Raw genomic sequence first — 22210 nt, forward strand, 5'->3', positions numbered from 1 at the left:
TAAAATTTTCACCTCTAGTACGCTATAGTTGCCGTTATGTAGTTCACAACAAGCATGTATACGTGTAGTATGTATGGACGGATGAGTGAGTGAAAGTAAGTCTATATATTTATGTTCTTATTTATTTATCAGTATTTAATTACCGTAATTATTATCAGTATCATATGCATTTAATCTTTGATTTTCTGTCTAAATATTTCATTATATATGACATAGTTGCCGAGATGTAGCTCACAACAAGCATGCATACGCGTAGTATGTATGGATGGATGAGTGAGTGAGAGTAAATCTATATATTTATGATCTTTTTATTTACCTATTAGTATTTAATTACCGTAATTATCACCAGCATTGTATTACATGCATTCAATCTTTCAATCTTTGATTATCTTTGTATATTTTCTTTTTTCTTTTTTTTTGAGTGAATAAATGCAATAAATAAATAAAAAAAAAAAAAAATAGTTTCCATGAAATTTTGGTTTAGTAGATAATTTACAAGTCCGTGGCTCGAAATCACTAACAGCAAATTTTGTTTGTGAGGCCTAAATATCAAAATGGCATTTCGGCCAGCTGGCATTTGCTTCCGGGAAGGTTTTGTTTGCAGAATAAATGAAGCAAATTCTCTTTGAAAGAAGCATTATAAAAACCAGTGACCTAGAGCGTGCAAAAAAAATATTATTATCATTTCAGTGTAAACAGCTGTACACTTACCCTCGTCCTTACCAAATTCTGAAACCTGAAGTCATCGCACAGGCAGTCCTCTACGCAGTCACGCAGCCAGAGCACGTGGCCGTCAACGAGATTCTTGTGCAGCCGAGGGAGACCGCGCTGTAGATCATACCACTTGCTTAGTGCTTGGTATCTATTGTGAAGCGGTGTTAGCAAAAAGATACATATTTTGGGATTCTTCTTTGTATCTGTCGTCATATTCAAGGGACTCGTACATGTACATGTACCTTGGTTGGAGCAAGTGCCAAGACAAGGGCTTTTATAAACTAGATCTCTCTAAGCTACTGGACTTCACATTACATCAGGCAGTATATACCCCTGTACATTATTCTGCTTTCTTTTTGTGCAATTTTAAACCCTTGATCTTTTTGGGAGATCCATTTGAACAAGTATGCTGTTGCGCGCGCAGCTACAATTTGCACCCATGCATTACCAGGGCCATAGATAGAATTTTCACTAGATATTCACAGATAATGTCGCTGGTTAAATATCGTCAATCTCCTAACTGGAAATGTGAAAATTGTGCCTATAATATCCGCCACCCTGACAGAGGGTACATTAGAGTCAGGCCCGCAGCCAGCATTTTCAAAAGGAGGGTTCTTTTTCTGAAAAAATGTACCTAGATCAAATTTTACCCCCAGAGTGGACCTTTCCCAGCAAAAAGGGCGATTCTTTTGAACCCCCCCCCCCCCCTCCCGGCTACGGGCCTCAGATTGGTGATTATAATGCAGCTGCAGTGCGCGCGCAATACTGCGTCATTTAGCAGAATTTTACAAACTGGATGGACAGGTAAATTGGTCAATTTTCGACCAGAATTGTGATGAAGGTACAGTTTGAAAGCTCCTTTTTGGCTGAACGAGGGGTTACATTGGATTATGACTTGGCATGTCGACTTTATTTTAGCTTTATAATGATACTACTACTACTACTACTTTTAATAATAATAATAAGAAGAAGAAGAAGAAGAAGAAGAAGAAGCTTTTTATAAGGCGCCTAACATGCTACCTCAAGGCGCCTTACAATGATGGATAATATAACTAAAATCATTAAAATAACGACAATATTTAAATCTAAAACACTCATTGGAAACCATTTAGAATTAACACTGCTAATCTTATTAAAATCTATATTTAAAAAATCTAAGAGATATAGATAGATTTAAAAATGTGGGCCTTTAGAAGTGATTTAAAATTGTCAGCCAAGCGGGCAACTTATGTTTAAACAACGTTGAACCATAACATTGATAAGACGTTGGATAAACGTTGGATTTGAAAGTTGGATCAACGTCAGATAACAACATTGTATCAACCCCAGTTGTTAGACAACATTCTTGCATGAAAAGTTTATATATATATATATATATATATATATATATATATATATATATATATATAAGAAAGTTACGGTCACCTCAACCTGTCTATCTATAACAGGGTACCCTGAACTGTCAACATTGTTAACTTCACTCCATCACATTTACAGCGACTTATTCATCCTAGTATTAGCTGACCTTTGCCAGGAAGTGTGTTGGAATGTATTTCTGAATAACAAGTTAAAAAAATTCACTAGTTCACTAAAGACACAAAAAAAAATTGTCTCTTTTACTTTAAAGCACCATTTTTTAATATTTTGATAAAGTTCGCTACAGTATTGATTAACATAGTATCACGTTTTCAATAATTAATATTTTAAATTACAATCCATGTCTTGCATCACGACGACCAAACAACAACGTTGAGTCAATGACCAAAATACAACGTTGAGTCAACGTCACATTATGACGGTGTTTTTAATTTGCTGGATCAACGTTGATTTTACGTTGAATTTAGGTAGATCAACGGCAATTCAACGTCCAAACCTGTTTTCAACGTTGATCCAACGTCACTATGCCTGCTGGGAGTCTTCTGCTTTTCTAATAAAATTAAATAAAGAAAAGGTGTTTTAAAAATATTTGGAATTCACACTCGCTAAATATGAAACTTTATCGTAAAGACAAGGTAAAATATAAGTGGCTTAACACACATCCTCTTCTTAAGACCTCCGGGAAAGCGTTTTGTCAATAGTGCCCTACTAAGAGCGCTCAGGTAATATCAGACTTTATAACGAATTGTGCGTTTTCGAACTCAAGCCTAAGATATGTGGCACACAGGCCCAAATGTGTGGCTCAAACCACGATTTCATGGTATGAATGCGAGATTACTGGCTACTTGCAATATGTTTCAATCCACAAACCTTTAATCCGTTCGGCAGTTTTCGTACGTGCCGGGGATTGTCTACAGCGCATTACCCCCGTATTAATAAGCAGTATGGATGGTATATTTCCGGTAGACTAAAGAAACATATTAGTTTCATTGGTTTTGGACCTTTTTTATTTTTCGTTAATTTTCCCCACATAGGTACATTTCAATCTAGTTTCTCATAACTTATTTTCGCTGATTCGGTTGGTCTTCATATCGAGGGTTATTTGCTTCTTTGCCAGGTTTTATCTCATGAATTACCGAAAAATAATGTGAAGTAGCTGCTACGTTTGCGTCTGATATGCCATTTCAAAGTATGTTGCATAAAACAATCCCATCGCTTTCAGTTTGTAACTGAATTCTCATTCTACGATACACATGTAATTTACTACAGTACTTGTATTTCTACATACATGCACGTATTTTAAAATTGAAATTGATATCCAAATTAATTTTCAATACATTTATGTTTAATAAAAGTGATGAAATTAACTAAATTCAGAAGTATTGGAAGAACTATGATGAAATAAGGTGATCAGAAAAGGTTAACAAATAATTTTACTATAAAAAATGACATAAGCCGTTGTTGAAAGAAATTTGCCAACTGACAGCGGCTTGAAAGGGTTTGGTTTTACTCTTGATGGGCCGATTTATCCCCAGTCCCATTCAATTTAATGGATTGTAAACAAACGTTGATAATTATCGGCATTTAAGACGCAAATTATTCGAATGTGGATCCTTGAAAGTGGGAACAAGATATGCATTGATTGAAAAGAACTTTTTTCTTTTTATTGCGCTCTTGACAACACTGTGGCTCGCTATTTTGGTGATCTGGTAAATGCTATGACTATGTACGAGTATATGCTTACATTTGGGTTAAAACAGTCCTAGCAGAACAGGACGTGGTGTGGTATCTGTATATTTTATGAGCATTAGTGGAAGTACCAGTAAAAATCGACAGTTGTTGATATAAAGAAAATCGATCATTTTAAAATGTTTCGTTCTTAATTTCCGTTGAACTTGAACTTGGCCATTTATAAATATTAGTATACCCCCCTCCCTCCACCACCACCACCAAAACCACCCCACCACCCCGACCCTTATGTGTGAGTCTGCATGATTTTACAATATCATGAGTCAGGAACTTACAAACAAAGAAACCGAATGAATATTATCTTAACTATCAGGTGAGGAAAACATGGATGCTTTATTGATTTTATCATATCATTAGACTGAGATTCCAATTATTATTATTATTATTATTATTATTATTATAATACAAGTAAGCTGATCACGTTTACATTGTTGTTTTTTAATCTAATAAGTTCACGCTGTGACAAAACATGGGAATTTGGTTACAGTTTTATTACTTGTGATTGCTGTTCTTCGGCGCCCTCTAGCGATGATTTACAAGCAATGCATGATGTGTTTATCAGCCCCAACAGGGTGACCTGGGAAGTACGTACATGTACATGTAGCATTGCATTTTAGCAGAGAAAATCGTACATTTAAGTTAACTTAAAGTACTCCTTGGGATGCAGTCGTCTGCAAGAGGTGAGTTCAAGCACCATCTAAGTAAACGGGGAAGGTGATAAATTTATACTGGTAGTTTTGATATGCCTACAGTACAAAAGGTGCTTTCAGTGGGATCAGTGCAACAGAACCTAGATTTTCACAATGCCTGAACTGCACGTCTATTAAATGTCGCTATATCTAGGTCACACAAAGTCATGCGTGTTTTTAAAATGGGTGTATCATATTGCATTGTTGAAGACATTTTGTCTGAGTACATGTTGATGGCATCTATAGTTGACTGAAACCTGGATGTACCTGTAAACATGTAAATGCACGTCACCTCGAAGCATTCCGACCAATGGGAGCTGGGTTTGAGGGAGGGGGGGGTCCGGGATCATCCCACGCGTTGCTAACGCTTTAGTGTAGGCCTACTCATCTCTGATGCTCTATGATATATAATATACTATATAATATACCGGCGATGTTCCATAGCTACGGGGTTGGCATAAAGGGACAACTTGAAAAGAAATGCACGTGTGCACCCGGTACATGTATGTGTATATTTGTGTGCATGTGTGCGTACGTGACGACATGTACGTTTATCAGACTTATGAAAGCTCAAGGGGGTTGACCTCCCAAGACCAAAGTACGTTGCGTATTTTGATAATTTTGGCATTTTTCACTCATTTGCACACAGAACATTAAGAATAATATGAACAGCGACATTGGCCTTCTTTGTCAAAATTTGCGCATGAAATATAGCACAGGTGCTGATCAGACTTATGCTCCCTATTTCTTTAGTGTTCACTAAATCGGGGGATGCGTAAGCTCAGCACCTGTGCTATACTTCATTTAATGCTAAATATATCAAAATTCAACGTACTTCCGTCTTGGAACTTAAACTCCTTGCTGTTGAGCTGAGTTGCATCAGGGAATTATAATTCCCTGGTTGCATGATATTCAGACAGTTCAATGGAAGTGTCACCGGAAGGATATCTGGAAGTAACAATCGCAAAACGAAGCTTCTGCAAGGCTGCGTTTTACCGATATTGATAGGGTGGACAAGGTCTAATAAAATAAGTTCTATTCATTCAACAGAAAATATAATACATTTTACAGATTATAAACCTCTTTCTGGAAAGGTTGCCGTGGTAACAGGGGCCTCTTGTGGCATTGGTGCTGCCATCTCTCGTCAACTGGCTGCTGCTGGTGCCAAGGTTGCCATGGCAGCAAGGCGGGAGAACTTGTTAAAAGAAATCCAGGATGATATTTCAAAGGAAGGGGGCGTAGCTCTAGCAGTGAAATGTGATGTCACAAACAGAGCTGAGGTAAAAAGGGTGTGATTGTGTGTGAATAAGATGTATTATGAATTGGGACACGACATTTTTTGAGCTACGGTAAGATTGGCGTAAGGCAATATTTATATAATTGCAGGAAATGAAACAAAGAAAATGATTTGTTCGGGATTAACGATAATTTAAGTGAAGGGCGGCGAGTTATATGCGGCATCTCCGTGTTCTTCAAAGTGGAAGCAACGTGGTTCTTTACATGTCAGGACTATACTTATACATTGATAATAATGGTCTTAAAACCAAGCAAAAAAAGAGTACAATTCTAAATATCTCCGCATAGGTGAAGGAGCTTATTCAGCACACAGAAAGCACCCTGGGGCCTGTAGATATCTTGGTGAATAACGCGGGTATCTGGGTGATAAGGTGTATGAAGAACCTTCATGAGGAGGAGTGGGATCAGCAAGTGGATGTGAACATCAAGGTAGGGCCACTGTGGTTCCCAAAGTGTACTGGTATTCAGCAATTATCGGCAATCCTTAAGTTTGGACTGGGATTGGTTGTTTTGTACCATTTCAATTAAACCAAATTGTTCTCAGCGAATTGTTTATTTAAAATGCCATGCGTCTTCCTGGCTTCTCACAGAAGGCAAAGCCAACATCGACTTCTGTTGTTATTATTGTACCACTAGCGCGGCGCTGGCGGTACACATGGTTTTAGTCCCAACCCATCTCGTCCACCACGTCACCGTTACCGCTGCTCCTTTCAGGCTACAAGAGCCTGCGTACCCATCTCTTGCATTTAGGTCACATATAATCTCAACTCGATCCACGTAAATTTTGAGGATTGTCGGTGCACAAGTCTAAGACCCTTGTCCAAAATTTGCAAAATTAAATGCTAAATATCTCCCAAACCAAAGGAATTAACGGAAACTTTCTATAGATGGCTGACCGAAAGTCATATGTGGAGATTTTAAATGTGCCCTTGGATTTGACCTTTATTTCAATCTCAAACGGGCCAAAATTTTCTAAAAATGGGAATGCTGATTTTCAGAAACGTTACAGACCTAACCTACATGTATAGTATTATGGGCTGGTGTTACATTTAGAGCAGATGTTGCATTTAGCGTCATCTTTCATCTTCGTGAGTTTGGGTCAACCGGTGCATTTTCACGGGAGAGGCAGTCATTAGACGCCGAAACTGAAAACTCTCTCTAATTTTGTAACCGTAAATGCAAGAGGCCTCTTGTTTTTTTACAGTTTATAGAGCTTATCAAGCGCAACACTCATAGTGCTGTCCCCTTTTTTGTTTTCCATACGGTTACGAGTTGCGCTATATCAAAGTGTCAAATTTTCATAATGAAAATGTGACTCCCCCCATGAAATTTTGACTCTCCCTTACAAAACTTTATAAATCTTATTTTATTTGAGTATATGACTTTTATATTGTAGTATGCATTATGAAAGATACATTGACACGTTTTTGTAGGTTGCAGGTGAAAATTTTAATGAGAAAATAAATTTTAAAATGTGTATTTTACCACTCAATGACTCCCTTATGAAAAAGCTATTTATTTATATCTGGTGATCATTTCAACATCTTTTCTTTAAGTATACTTTATGAATAACATATTGGAAATATTTGAAAGTTTGATGGTAAAATATTGGGTGCAAAAAATGAAAATAAAATCATGAAAAATCTTCATATTCATACCCGTGGGATTTGGACTCCCATGAAGAAAAGGCCCTGTTTTATATTTAGTCACCATACCACTGTTTTCCACATGGTTTACATAGCGACATATATTTTGTTAGTATTTAAAAGTTTGATGATGAAAATTTTGGTGAAAATTGATCATTTTTGAAACAAGTATTCATGTTATTATCTGTAGGATTTAGACTCCCATAGCCTTTTCATAGGAGTTATTGGGTGGATAAATACACATTTTTGATTTTCTTATTTTCTCATGAAAATTTTCAAAAAGTGTCAATGTATCCTCCATTATGCATACTAGGAGATAAAAGTTATGTACTCAAATAAAATAAGGTTTATTAAGTTTTGTAAAGGGGAGTCAAAATTCCATGGGGGGGGGAGTCAGATTTTCATAATGAAATTTTGACTGGGGGAGTCAGATTTTCATGGGAGTCAGATTTTCATGTTACACAAATTTTGAGTTGAGATGCACTACATTTCAACCCCGCTGTGAATCATTACTATCACATCGCATACTGGGCAAGAGCGGTGTCGCGTCTGATACATCGAAGAGCGTACTGACGCATACCTTGAAAACTGGCAGTGTGGTACGATATACCGGTGAATTCAGGATCATTCGGTTCCGAGTCTGGTAGTTGGGAAGGCCTGATTTTGTAGAGCGTGTCAAACACAGCACTTGAGGTGATGTCCCCTTTTTTTGTTTTCCATACGAATGCACGTACTCCAACTGGTGGTACAATACCCAGAGGCCGTATCGCCTCTCTGATCCAGTAGTTAGTTTTATTTATTTATTTATTTATTTATTTATTTATTTATTTATTTAGAGGTGTGGTCTCATTTGAAGGTCTGGATTTGGAAAGATACACCTGTAGACATGTATTTTAGGCCATTTAGACAAAAATGTGGCGTTGGGGCATTCTCAAATTTGTTTAAACACCTTCAAGATATACCTTAAAGAATCTTGAGAATCTTCTTCTACAGGGAGTGTTGAACTGCATTGGAGCTGTGATTTCAGGGATGTGTGAAAGGAAAAGAGGTCATATTATCAACATGTCATCAGAAAATGGAATGAAGGTAATTGTTTTAACCAATTAAAATTGTCATCCCTCTCTTCTGTATGAAGAATGAGAGTGGAAGACCTCGATTCAGTTTGTTCAAGATTACGTCCCCTATTCTGCACATCAAATCAAATCTATTTCATTTAATTCTGTTTAACTTTAAGTGCACATTAATTCATTGCATGAATTACTTTGGCATTCCAGGCTTTTGTAGGGTTCTCCGTGTACAGTTTTTACAAAAATTCATCTTTGTTTTTTTTTTTTTTTTTTCTAAAAAATACAGTGACGTATACTCTGAAGTCACAAAATAGGCTACTCACTTAATTACTTAATTTCATTAAAATTGAGTTTTGCATACTTGAATCTGACATTGCGCTGATTCAGTTTATATACACATAGAGTCATTCTATACGCCTTATGGTCCTATGACATTTCAGCCTGCCGTAGGGTTCGCCGTATACACGGGGTCGAAGTTCTTCGTAGAGGGGATGTCACGGACGCTTCGTCAGGAAGTTTGCAAGGATGGTGTTCGTGTCACTTGTATTCAGCCTGGTGATGTTGAAACGCCCGGTTTAGCCACGACTTTGACGACAATGGACGATGAGCAGGTAAAACCTAAAGACATTCAATGTCCAGTAGATCTCTTATTGCACCTTTAAAGTAAAAATTGATAATTGGTCTTCATGACGTACTACATAAATTTATTGCCAAATCAAATTAAGGGTTACACGTGAATGCATTTGTTATATAACCAGTAACTGTGCTACACGTATATTTATAAGTTTCCTCAGAGGTTGCATTGTTTATAGTGTAAAGCATGACAGGATTAAGAGAACTGAAGCAGCAGGTGTACTACGTGTACACAAAACATGGCACAATTAAAGGCTTCAGAAAACCGACGAACTAAAATATCGCGCACCGTGCATATTCAGAGTGTCGGTTTTACAGTGTCTGGCCTTTTACTGTAGATGAATTGGTCGTTTGGAATTGCGAGGCGCGGGTTTGTGATTGTCGACGCCGAAGTAAAGACTTAAACTACGATTTGATTGTGCGAACGTCAAAATACTTGCTGCGAGCCCCGCAATATTTATTGCGAACGATTTGTTCAGGTCTCTCGCTGTTTACGTACGGAAACTGCACGTCAAGCTTTCGGAAATTCCAAGTATAAATAGTAACAAACAGAATATTTAAAAAACGAATTCCATCAAATGTTGGTTAAGTAGTTGATTTACAAGCCCGTGGTTCGAAATCACTAACGGCGATTCTTTTTTGTGAGGTCTGAATATCGAAAAGGCATTTCGGCCGGCATTTACTTCCGCGAAGGTTTTGTTTGCAGAAAAAATGAAGCAAATTCTCTTTGAAAGTTTCATTATAAAAACCAGTGATCTGGAGAGTGCAAAAATATATTATTATCATTTCAGTGTAAACAGCTGTACACTTACCCTTTCCCTTACCCAGTTCTGGAACCTGAAGTCATCGCCCAGACAGTCCTCTACGCAGTCACGACGCCAGATCACGTGGCCGTCAACGAGATTCTCGTTCAGCCCAGGGAGGGCCCGCTGTAGATAAACTTGTTTGGTATCTAATTAGAAAGAGATGCTAGTAACAAGATACCTGTTTGGGTGTTATTCTTTTGTATTGGTTGTCATATTCGAGGGACTCGTACCTTGGTTGGAGCAAGTGCCAAGACAAGGGGTTTTATAAACTAGATCTCTCCAAGCTACTGGACTTCATATTACACCAGGCCACCCTCTACCAGGGTCTCAGTTATTATTGTCGACATTTTTGGCTGAATCGACATCAGACCAAAATGACTGTCTATTTATCTAGAGAAATATATGTGAATATCTGTGGAAAATCAATCTGTCGCCCTGGTACACGGTAACACCAGGCAGTATATCCAGTATTCTGCTTTCTTTCTGTGCTATGCTGTTTTTGAGAAATCCATTTGAACAAGTATGCAGTTACAATGTGCGTCCATACATCCATTAAAGTTACCCTCTACCAAGGCCAAAGATTGATTTTCCACTAGATATTCACATATAATGTCTTTGGTTAAATATCGTCAATCTCCTAACTGGAAATGCGGAAATGAACCTATAATATCCGCCGCCCTAGCAGAGGGTACATTAGGGTGGTGATTATGCAGCTGCAGTGCGCGCGCAGAGCTGCGTCATTTAGCAGAATTTTACAAACTGGATGGACAGGTAAATTGGTCAATTTTCGACCAGAAATTGATTGAAGGTACAGTTTGAAAGCTACTTTTTGGCTGAACGAGGGGTTAAATTGGATTATGACTTGACATGTCGACTTTATTTTAGCTGTAGAAGAATAAAGCAAAGGTGGTTTAAAATTATTCGTATATGCGTTATTTGGAATTCACGCTCGCTTTTAATAATGTGAAATAGTTGCAACGTTTGAGGCTACCATTTTGAAGTGGGTTTCACAAAACAATCACATTGTATTTAGTTTGCAACTGAATTCTCATTCTACTGTACACATGTAATTTCTACTGTACTTGCACTTAGTCATACATACATGCACGCATTGAATTGGAATTGATATCCAAATTAATTTTCAATGCATTTATGTTTAATAAAAGTGATGAAATTAACTAAATTCAGAAGTATTGGAAGAACTATGATGAAATAAGGTGATCAGAAAAGGTTAACAAATAATTTTACTATAAAAAATGACAAAAGCCGTTGTTGAAGGGAATTTGCGGCTTGAAATGGTTTCATTTTACTCTTGATGGGCTGATTTATTCCTATTCCCGTAGACGCTTTCGTGTGACGGTGCATGATTTTACAATATTATGGGTCAGGAACTTGGCAAACAAAAGAAACCGAGTGAATATTGTCTTAACTGTCAGGTGAGGAAAACATAGATGTTTTATTGATTCTTATCACGTCACTGAGAAGTCAATTATTATTATTATTATTATTATTATTATTACACAAGTAAGCTGATCACGTTCACATTTTTGTTTTTTAATCCAATAAGTTCATGCTTAATTATTTCTTCGTGTGACAAAACATGGGAATTTGGTTACAGTTATAAATCTTGTGATTGCTGTTCTTGAGCGCCCTCTAGCGATGGTTTACAAAAATAAGTATGATGTGTTTATCAACCACAATAGGGTGAACTGGCGTACCGGTAGCAGAGAAAATCATATATTTAAGTTAAATTGCAATATTATTTAGGATGCAGACGTCTGCAAGAGGTGAGTTCAAGAACCACGTAAGTAAACGGGGAAGGTGATAAATTTATACTGGTAGTTTTGATATGCCTAAAGTACTTAAGGCTTTTCAGTTGGATCAGTGCAATAGAACCTAGATTTTCACTTTATCTGAACTTCACCCACATGTATTAAATGTCACTATATATCTAGGTCACGCAATTTAATGCGTACTTTTAAAATGCGTGTTTCATATGGCATTGTTGAAGACAAATTTTGTCTAAGTACATGTAGCGTAGATGACATCTATAGTTGACTGAAACCTGGATGTGCCGGGTACATGTACCTGTCAATGGCGGATTTACAGGGGCGTCAGAGGGGTCCTGAACCCCCTTCTATTCCTGAAAAAAAAAACACACCAATGGCCACCGCTTGAAATTATAATTTTGACTGGCTGAATCATAGTTAATGAAATGACACCTTTCGCCCTTTAATATACCATTTTTTGGGGCCCTTAAGCGCCCCCCGAACTCCGTGCCAAGGGTGGGGGGTCGGCTTTGCATCCTCGGACTCCCCCCCCCCCCCCTTCAAATAATCCTGGATCCGCCTCTTCCTGTACCCATATACATGCATGTCACCTCGAAGCATACCGTCCGATGGGAGCTGGGGTGGGTGGGGGTAGGGGTCAGGGCTTACTCCACGCGTTGCTGAAGCTTAAGTGTTAGCTCAGACTTAGTCCTACGTCTGCTCTATATAATATACCGGCGATATACTATACAGGTAGCTAAGGGGTTGAACAGCTTAAAAGGAAATGCAAGTGTGTACCCGGTATCTGTATATTTGTGTGTATGTGTGCGCACTTGCGGCATGTACGTCTACTAGGCTTATGAAAGCACTTTTGCTTGGTGTTTCAAGACCTTTTTGCTCCTCATTCAGACGTTTCATTTTTGCGTTAGTAATTAGATTGACCTAGACCTACTTTTCTGTTTAATTTATCATAAGGAACCATACTTATACTATACTTCAGTTGGATGTTAAGTACAGGTAGGCCAACAGATAGTATCGGTCAAGGAGGGACAACAGATAGAATTCCTTGTATCGATATACTGTCAGAGATACATGTAGTGACCCCTTTTTGCTACAGGTACAAGTACATTTACACACGGAAACTTTTGCCCGGCACTGCCTCTAATAGAACAGTACAGCGCTTTCCGAAAAGTTCTGTAGGAATACAACGAAACGAATAAGACTAAATGTTATGATGGTTAATTAAAGCGAAGTAAAGGAAAATAATGAAAATGAAAAATTTTATGTGCTGCATATACCGTCACCATAAAAAACTGGAAAATTATAACACTTCACATTTGTGAAGATTTGTTTTCACAACTGGTTTTGAATTAGATGTTTTACAATGCGTTTAGTAGTAAAAGTGATGTTTTTTGATGTCATGTTCTTCAAGCTTAAGGTCACCTTATCCTATCTAGTATATGGAGGTTTCCGCTACACTCTTCGTACGACGCTTACATTCAACTCTCTATCCACGCATTCCAAATGATTAACATGCCGCTAATGAAATAAGTTTTATTCAATAAACAGAAAATTTAATACATTTTTCAGATGACAAACCTCTTTCTGGAAAGGTTGCCGTGGTAACAGGAGCCTCTAGTGGCATTGGTGCTGCCATCTCTCGTCAACTGGCTGCTGCTGGTGCAAAGGTCGCCATGGCAGCAAGACGGGAGAACTTGTTAAAAGAAATCCAGGATGAAATTTTAAAGGAAGGGGGCGAAGCTCTAGCAGTGAAATGCGATGTTACGAACAGAGCTGAGGTAAAAAGGGTGTGGCATTGTGTATGAATGAGATGTGAATCGTGTTATGAATGTGGGGCAGAATCTTTTTGAAGTACGCTATATGATTTGGGTTGGGCAATACCTATATAATTTCGAGAAATAAAACAAAGAAAAAGATATGTTCGAGATAAGCCATAATTTAAGTGAAACGCAGTGAGTTATATGCGGCGTCTACCGGTAGTATTCTTCAGGGTTGAAGCAACGTGTTTCTTAACATGGCAAAATTATACTTATACATTGTACCTGAAAAGCAGAGATTCCTCAAAAATGAAATTGTCCAAAGTATTCTTAAAATGGTTAAATTGTAATCTAAAAACCAAGCATTGAAATAGTACAACGCTAAGTATCTCCGCATAGGTGAAGGAGCTTATTCAGCACACAGAAAGCACCCTGGGTCCCGTGGATATCTTGGTGAATAACGCTGGTTACTGGGTGATAAGGTGTATGAAGAACCTTCACGAGGAGGAGTGGGATCAGCAAGTGGATGTGAACATCAAGGTAGAGCCACTTTGGTTTTCAAAGTTACCTGGTAAACAACCCCTATATTATCAAAATCCTGTACTGGGATAAGTTGTTTCGTACCATTTCAATTTAATCAGTTAGTTCTAAGCGAATTATTATTTATTCAGAGTACCATGCTTTTCATGAAGAAAACGCCAACATAAACTACTTTTATTTGACGGTTTTTCTAGTTTGAAAGTCTGAATTTGTAGACATGTATTTTTCAGGCCATTTAGACAAAAGATTTGTCGTTAGTGCATTTAAAATGAGTATAAACACCTTTAAGATATACCTTAACGAATCTGTCAGAATCTTTTTCTACAGGGAGTGTTGAACTGCATCGGAGCTGTGATCTCAGGGATGTGTGAAAGAAAAAGTGGTCATATCGTCAACATGTCATCAGAAAATGGAAAGAAGGTAGGCCCTAATGGTTAATTGTCAGCTCTCACTTCTGTATGAAAAATGAAAGCGTAAGACTCCGATCCAGTCAGATAGTTTGTTGATCCATAAGCTTTCAGAGTTTCAAAAATGGTAATTTTCATCATTTTGTAGCAAACTCGGCTCGCATGGACCTTTTTCGTTTAGTTAATCAGTTTGTTCTTATGTCATTCATTATGCAAATCAAACCATGTACAACTGTTCATTCAATAGCCTTTTTACTTCAAAAAGTGCAAGGAACCTAGTTATCCAATGGATTATTCGAACAACAGTTACTTGTCACTTTTTTATATTTATAGTTCCACCGTGACCGCATTTCGTCGAAACAAATTTCATATACCGATACTTAGGCCAACGTACGCTACACTGAGGGCAATGTACATGTAGAGCTCTGATAACTTCATGAAATTTAACACGTATTACATATTTGGATCGGACATGCTGCAAACATTTTACTTAATTTAATTCTGTTTCAATGCACATTAATTCATTGCATACATTACTATGGCATTCCAGGCTTTTGTAGGGTTTGCCGTGTACACAGGGTCGAAGTTCTTCGTAGAGGGGATGTCACGGACGCTTCGTAAGGAAGTTTGCAAGGATGGCGTTCGCGTTACTTGTATTCAGCCTGGTGATGTTGAAACGCCCGGTTACGCTCACAGTTTGATGACAATCGAAGATAGGCAGGTAACACATTTCACGACATAATGTCCACTGGATCTCTTATTGCCCATTTTAAATAAAAATCGATAATTGATCCGTGAGCGGGACACTGCTGATATGCTACATGTGTATAAATTTATCGTCAGATCATATTAAGGTTACACGTAATTTGTTTTATTACTAGTGACTGTGCTTTATGTGTTTTTCCTCAGTGGTCAATATCTGGTACCATGCATATTCAGATTGTAGGTTTTACAATATCAGGCCTTTTAAACAGTTTGGTCGTTTGGATTGCGAGTCGCGGATTTGAGATTGTGAACGCCAAGTAACGACTTATACTGCGATTTTATGGTGCGAACGTCAACGTACTTACTGCCAGCACCGCAATATTCATGAAATTGGGGTTTAAGTTGTTAATTTACAAAACTGTAGCTCGAAATCACTAACGGCAATTCTCGTTTTTGAGGCCTAAATTATGAAACTGGCATTTCGACTGACATATGCTTCCGAGAAGGTTTTTTTTTTTTTCAGAATAAATGAAGCAAATTGTCTTTGAAATTAGCATTATAAACCCAGTGTTTTGGAGCGTGAAAAATATATACTATTATCATATCATTTCAGTGTAAACCGCTGTACACTTACCCTTTTCCTTATCCAATTATGGAACCTGAAGTTATCGCCCAGGCAGTCCTTTATGCAGTCACGCAGCCAGATCACGTGGCCGTCAACGAGATTCTCGTGCAGCCCAGGGAGAACCCGCTGTAGATCATATCACTTCTCAAGTGCATTCTCCCAATGGGAATGACGTCACATCCGGAGATGGTCCATACAAGTAACGGTACTAGACACTGCACAGCGCTTTTGAAATATTTGAATGAAACACGAACAATTAACTTTCAAAACAGTTTTATTGCAGACTGCTACTTTCATTATGACGTGATTTCAAATATCTGTACATATAATTATATGTTAACACTTCTGCGTGGGGCTCCTTTAGACACCATGCATGTATCTAGAAATAATCATTTTTACCTAAAAAAATGGTATTCTGTCTTGAAATATCAGATTACTACACATTTGCAGTTTGACATGAAATGAGTGAAGCTTTAATTACCAACCAATTACTGGTGTGAAAAGGAATTAGATGCGTTTAGGGTGTTTTTATTTTATTGCTTTAAATTCCAGTGAACAGAATTACAAGGAAACAGAACTGTGAATGAAGTATCCTCCTGTGAAAATCTAGTATTTGGAGTAAATAATTAAAATTTATTACCACCACCAAATCGTTATATATCGCTACTGTATTGCAAAAAATTATGTACTGTACATATACTGGTACCTATTGATTTGCCCTTTTTCAGAAAAAAAGTTGATTGCACTTCTTCTATTTGTGCATACTTACTTGAATTCTTCTTCCGTGAATGGATTCCTGGGCGACACGTAAGTTAACTCAGACGTTTATTTTTCTGCATTTCATATTTTTGATTTTTAACAAATTCAATGCATTTACTGGTATGTTGCTTGAGTTTACACCAGGGGAATCCTGAGACGTGTATTATATTTATATCGTTAAATAAAGCAATGAAGAGCTTAACCAATCGTTGAAAGCTTCTTCGAAAGCTTGTGTTAGAACAAATTTACTTTATATATATACAGCCAAAAATGCATGCTAAAGCTTTCATGAAAAACAATATAAAACCAGATGGAATTTTACAAACCAAGGTCAAGAAGACGATTACGAAGACGAGGTAAGATGATCAACGGGACCAAAGACTGCAACCATGCTTTTACCGGCGGATGGCATCGACATACACAGCTAACACTTTGTGTTGTTTTAAAAAATGGAATAAATGTTTGATCGCGTTTTCATCGATTTTTCGCTGCTTTTCCCACGCATAAGAGACCGATTTTAATTTTATAAGAAATTGATGTTCCAGGTAACGGAGAATGCGCCTTCTGTTAGATTCATATGGGTTAGAAACAACGTGCCTTAGGTGGGGCATAATCTAGGCTTGGGAGTTTCTGCACGATTCAATAAGAACCGGGGTCTCATACAGTGGACACTATAGTACGCGGCACCGGTCTGACTCTGACTGCAGCTGCACGGTGCAAGTGCAGAAAAGAAGTTATTTAAAGGTGGCTTAAATGGCTTAAACGAATCTCAAATGGCTTAAACGAATCATATTCCTCAGAAAACAACTAATGATATCTTTCTCCAAATACACAATCTGAAAGCTTATTTTGTAAATTTTGGGCTTTAAAAAACGTCCTTTTTGCTCGGCCTGGGAGTTAATGAGCTACGTGGTCACTTGTTCCGGTGACGAGGCCACCGGAGGAGAGAGCCAAGCAGCGTGTTTAGCTGTCAGGCTGTGCTGAATTGTCTACCTGTAAGATGACTTTCAGACTCCTGTAAGTACTATGGACAAAACGCTTTCACGGAGGTCTTAGAAGATGTGTGTTAAGACCCCATTCCCATAGATTTTAGATCGATCTATCTCTGTGGGGAGTCTAACTAGATTACTGTCAGCTTAGCCGGCTTAAGCGTCTGTCCCGCCTACTAAAAGCTGTAAGGGGGCAATTAACTATGGTGCGCGCTCGGCTGACTACAATTTAGCGTGAACCCCCAGTTAGTTAGGTCGATCTAAATCTAAAGCTCTGGATCGTTCTAAAGCTCTGGGAATGCACCCTTATCATTGACCTTGTCTTTACGATAAAGTTTCATATAAAGCGAGCGTGGACTCCAAGTAACGCATATAATAATTTATTATTATGTCCAAGGCTTAAATAAAGTAGACATGCCAAGTACTACTCAAAATAAACCCCTCGTTCTGCCAAAAAGTAGCTTTAAAACTGTACCTTCATCACATTTCTGGTCGAAAATTGACCAATTTACATGTACCTGTTCAGCCAGGTTGGCGGATATTACAGGCACATTTTCCACAGTTCCAGTAAGGGGATGCAAATGTAATTGCGCGCGCAACAGCATACTTGTTCAAATGAATTACCGAAAAAGACAAAAGATTTATTATAGCACAGAAAGAAAGCAGAATACTGTATATACTGCCTGATGTAATGTGAAGTCCAGTACCTTAGAGAGATCTACAGGGGTAGTTTGCAGAACCACTTGTCTTGGCACTTGCTCCAACCAAGGTGCAGTTGTACGAGTCCCTTGAATATGACGACCGCTACAAAGAGTATTTAATCCCCAAATTTGTTTCTTGTCGCTAACACTTCTTTCTGACTAGATACCAAGCACTAAGCAAGTGGTATGATCTACAGCGGGGCCTCCCTGGGCTGCACAAGAATCTCGTTGACGGCCACGTGATCTGGCTGCGTGACTGCGTAGAGGACAGCCTGGGCGATGACTTCAGATTCCAGAACTGGGTAAGAGCGAGGGTAAGTGAACAGCGGTTTACACTGAAATGATAATAATATATATTTTGCACGCTCTAGGTCACTGGTTTTTATAATGCTACTTTCAAAGAGAATTTGCTTCATTTATTCTGCAAACAAAACCTTCGCGTAAGCAAATGCCAGCCGAAATGCCATTTTGATATTTAGGCCTCACAAACAAAAATTGCCGTTAGTTATTTCAAGCCACGGCCTTGTAAATTAACTACTAACCCAATTTAGAACTTGGAATTTCCGAAAGCTTGGCGTGTAGTTTTCGTACATAAACAGCGAGAGACATGATCGAAAGCTGATCAAATCGTTCCTAATAAAAATTGCGGTGCTTGCAGCAAGTATTTTGACGTTCGCACCATCGCAGTTGAAGTCGTTACTTCGGCGTTCACAATCACAAACCCGCGACTGGCAATCCCAAAAGACCATTTTGTCTAAAAGGCCAGATATTGTAAAACCTACACTCTCTGCGAGATATTGATAGTTCTTCGGTTTTACTGAAGCCTTAATTGTCCCATGTTTTGTGTACATGTAATTCATCTACAGTACAATATGCTGCCTCAATTATCTTCATCCTCTCATGCTTTACGCTATATTTGGACATAAAAATAAAGGGAAGAGAAACTCGGAGCAAGATCAAAGGAGGGGGATGCATGGGATAGGCGGATAGACCAATACAGGATTATGCGGTCTTCCTGTCAAGTAGGTCCGCCATATTTAGGACGTGGCCTAGCTAGCTCTCGGCTCTTCTGGCCTCTTAGTTGATAATTTCTTTACTCTCAATATTAACCCCGTTGGAAAATGGCACCACACATGAATCGGCCGATACATTGCTTTTAAACCAGTTATATATCAGCTTAACATAGATCATTACAATCTTGGACTTGATAACAAGTATTGGATACAAACGCCAGAACCCGTTTTTATGAGGTAACAGACAAAATTTACTGAAAACCCGGAACAAATTCGCCTACCCTTAATTTGATTTGACGATAAATTGATGAAGCATGTCATGTACATGTAAATCAGATATCGATTTTTTACTTTAAAAGCTGGCAATAAGAGATGTAGTGGACAAAGTTCTACCTGCTCATCTTCCATTGTCATTCTATTCGTGGCGTAACCGGGCGTTTCAACTTCACCAGGTTGAATACAAGTAACACGAACCCCATCCTTACAAACTTCCTGGCGTAGCGTCCGTGACATCCCTTCAACGAAGAACTTCGACCCTGTGTACACGGCTAGCCCTACCCTGGAATAATATAGTAATTTATAAATGAATTAATGTGCATTTAAACAGAATTAAATTATTTAAAAGATTTGCATCATGTCCGATCCAAATATGTGTAAAACAAATTAAATTTCATGAAGTTATCAGAGCTCTAAATGTCCATTGCCTTCAGTGTAGCGTACTTAACTATTGGTATATAAAATTTGTTTCGACGAATTTGTTTCAATGCTGTAACTGTGGTGCTGTAAATATAAAAAATGACAAGTAACTGGGGTTTGAATAGTATTCATTTGATGAAAAGGTTTCTTGCACTTTTTGAAGTTAAAATGCTTTCGAATGAAAAGTTGTAGATGGATTGATTTTGCAGTATGAGAGACGTAAGAACAAACTGATTAACTAAACGAAATAGGTCTAAGTGAACCAAGTTTGTAACAAGATGATGAAAATCACCAAGGATTATTTTTGCAACTCTGAAAACTGATAGGTCAACAGGCTTTCTGACTGAATCGGATTCTCCAACTTTCATCTTTCATACAGAAGGGAGAGCTGGCAATTAACTATTACCTTCTTTCCATTTTGTGACGACATGTTGACGATATGACCACTTTTCCTTTCACACATCCCTGAGATCACAGCTCCAATACAGTTCAACACTCCCTGTAGAAGAAGAATCTTAACGATTATTTAAGGTGTATCTTAAAGGTGATCATACACATTTGAGAAAGCTCCAACGCCGTATCTTTTGTCTAAATGGCCTAAAAAATGCGTGTCTACATTTGTACCTTTCCAAGTTCAGACCTTCAAACTAGAAAATCCCTCACATAAAAGTATTCGATATTGGCGTTTTCTTCTGTGAAAAGCCAGGAAGACGCATGACGTATTTCGCTTAGAAGTCATATTGGTTTTAATTAAAATAGTACAAAACACTTTATCCTAGTGCAAACTTGAGGATTTCCGATGATCTACTTGCTGACTGCCAGTACACTTTAAAACCCACTTTGGTCCTACCTTGATGTTCACATCCACTTGCTGATCCCACTCTTCCACGTGAAGGTTCTTCATACACCTTATCACCCAGATACCCGCGTTATTCACCAAGATATCCACGGGACCCAGGGTGCTTTCTGTGTGCTGAATAAGCTTCTTCAACTACGCGGGGATATTTAGTGTTGTATTCTTTCAATGCTAGGTTTTAAGATCATTTTTATCAATAACAATTTAACCATTTTAAGAATTCTTTGGAAAATTGCATTTTAAGGAACCACTATTTAAGCACAGTGTATAAGTATAGTCCTGACATGTAAAGAGCCACGTTGCTTCCACTTTGAAGAACACGGAGATGCCGCATATAACTCGCCGCCTTTCACTTAAATTATTGTTAATCCCGAACAAATCTTTTTCCTTGTTTTATTTCCTGAAATTATATAAATTTTACCTTGCGCCAATCTTACCGTAGCTCAAAAATGTCCTGTCCCAATTCATAACATGATTCATATCTCATTCATGCAAAATGTCACACCCCTTTTACCTCAGCTCTGTTTGTGACATCACATTTCACTGCTAGAGATACGCCCCCTTCTTCAGGGAGTTTAACTCCCAAGACGGAAGTACGTTGAGTTTTGATATATTTGTTTTAAATTTTGTTTTAAATTTGTTTACATTTGTCTTTTAATATTCCTTTATTCTTTCTTACTAATGGTTTTATTCAACTATGATGCAATGATTGTAATAATCCAACCCTCGGGTTGCAAGTTTGGTAAAAATAATAATAGTAATCATTTAGCATTAAATGAAGTATAGCACAGGTGCTGAGCTTACGTATTCACCGATTTGGTGAACACTAAAGAAATAGGGAGACAAAATGTCAAAATTATCAAAGTACTCGACGTATTTCGGTCTTGGGGTGTCAACCCTATTGGGCTGAGGACTGGCTGGCTGAGGCAAATTGAGTAATTTAAATATGTACCATAAAACTACCGCCCACTGCAATTGGACAACTAACACACTAAGCGAGACCTGTATTTCACTCTGTTGAACATCTGTTGCCTTCTTATTTGGCTGGCAGCACGTCAATCGTTTGGAATGCGCGAACAGAGGGTCGAGAAAAAGCATACGGAGAGTGAAACGCCAAGTAAAAGTGCTCTCATAAGCTTAGTAAACGTACAAGAATATGTCGTCACGTACATGCACACACACACAAATATACACATACCGGTTAGACACGTGCATTTCCTTTCAAGTTTTCATTTTACACCAAACCCGTAGCTATAGTATATTGCCGGTATAGCTAGAGCAGACATAGGACTTCGTCTGAGTCTCAAAGATGTGTACCTCTACCAGGGTCGCAGATTGATTTTTCACCAGATATTATTAGATATGTCTCTGGTTAAATAGATGAATAATCTTTAT

General features: G+C 38.0%; 3 protein-coding genes across 6 annotated transcripts in view; 2 read left to right on the top strand and 1 right to left on the bottom strand.

Annotated features, from left to right (window-relative positions):
* Positions 1-10894, top strand: part of LOC106154797 (uncharacterized) — a 33831-nt gene extending 22937 nt beyond the window's left edge. For all 3 annotated transcript variants that reach the window (XM_087008161.1, XM_087008160.1, XM_087008162.1), the window contains 5 exons: positions 5624-5809; positions 6114-6254; positions 8465-8557; positions 8979-9149; positions 9963-10894. In XM_087008161.1, coding sequence (XP_086864287.1) covers positions 5624-5809; positions 6114-6254; positions 8465-8557; positions 8979-9149; positions 9963-10106 — 735 coding nt within the window. In that variant the 3' untranslated portion in view covers positions 10107-10894. The remainder of the gene's footprint in view (positions 1-5623; positions 5810-6113; positions 6255-8464; positions 8558-8978; positions 9150-9962) is intronic.
* Positions 10895-11483: 589 nt separating this feature from the next.
* On the top strand, positions 11484-16762 carry LOC106154311 (uncharacterized). Of its 2 annotated transcripts, none has more exons than XM_013528627.2 (6): positions 11484-11764; positions 13337-13545; positions 13924-14064; positions 14392-14484; positions 15022-15192; positions 15790-16762. In XM_013528627.2, exons 1-6 carry the CDS (start codon positions 11746-11748, stop codon positions 15931-15933), a joined length of 777 nt encoding a protein of 258 aa, XP_013384081.2. In that variant the 5' UTR covers positions 11484-11745; the 3' UTR covers positions 15934-16762. The 2 variants fall into 2 exon arrangements, with proteins under 2 accessions (XP_013384081.2, XP_086864289.1); XM_087008163.1 differs by having other exon boundaries at positions 11493-11781.
* Positions 16763-17872: 1110 nt separating this feature from the next.
* Positions 17873-21129, bottom strand: LOC106154302 (uncharacterized). The gene is made up of 3 exons (XM_087008164.1): positions 20810-21129; positions 19657-20458; positions 17873-18585 (listed from the first exon to the last, which is right to left on the bottom strand). The coding sequence occupies exons 1-2, from the start codon at positions 20861-20863 to the stop codon at positions 20324-20326; spliced, it is 189 nt and encodes a 62-aa protein (XP_086864290.1). The 5' UTR covers positions 20864-21129; the 3' UTR covers positions 17873-18585; positions 19657-20323.
* Between the last annotated feature and the right edge of the window lie 1081 nt (positions 21130-22210).

Source organism: Lingula anatina, chromosome 3 (assembly GCF_051362555.1).
Source record: "Lingula anatina isolate TDL-2025a chromosome 3, LinAna3.0, whole genome shotgun sequence".
Classification (NCBI taxonomy): domain Eukaryota; kingdom Metazoa; phylum Brachiopoda; class Lingulata; order Lingulida; family Lingulidae; genus Lingula; species Lingula anatina.

Bases quoted from the DNA above. Each gene is read 5' to 3' on its own strand.
- LOC106154311 (XM_013528627.2), top strand. The intron at 13,546-13,923 runs GTAAAAAGGGTG...ATCTCCGCATAG, and splicing joins ATGTTACGAACAGAGCTGAG to GTGAAGGAGCTTATTCAGCA. The intron at 14,065-14,391 runs GTAGAGCCACTT...CTTTTTCTACAG, and splicing joins AAGTGGATGTGAACATCAAG to GGAGTGTTGAACTGCATCGG.
- LOC106154302 (XM_087008164.1), bottom strand. From the start codon at position 20,863: ATGAAGAACCTTCACGTGGAAGAGTGGGATCAGCAAGTGGATGTGAAC. The intron at 20,459-20,809 runs GTAGGACCAAAG...CTTCTTCTACAG, and splicing joins AAGTGGATGTGAACATCAAG to GGAGTGTTGAACTGTATTGG.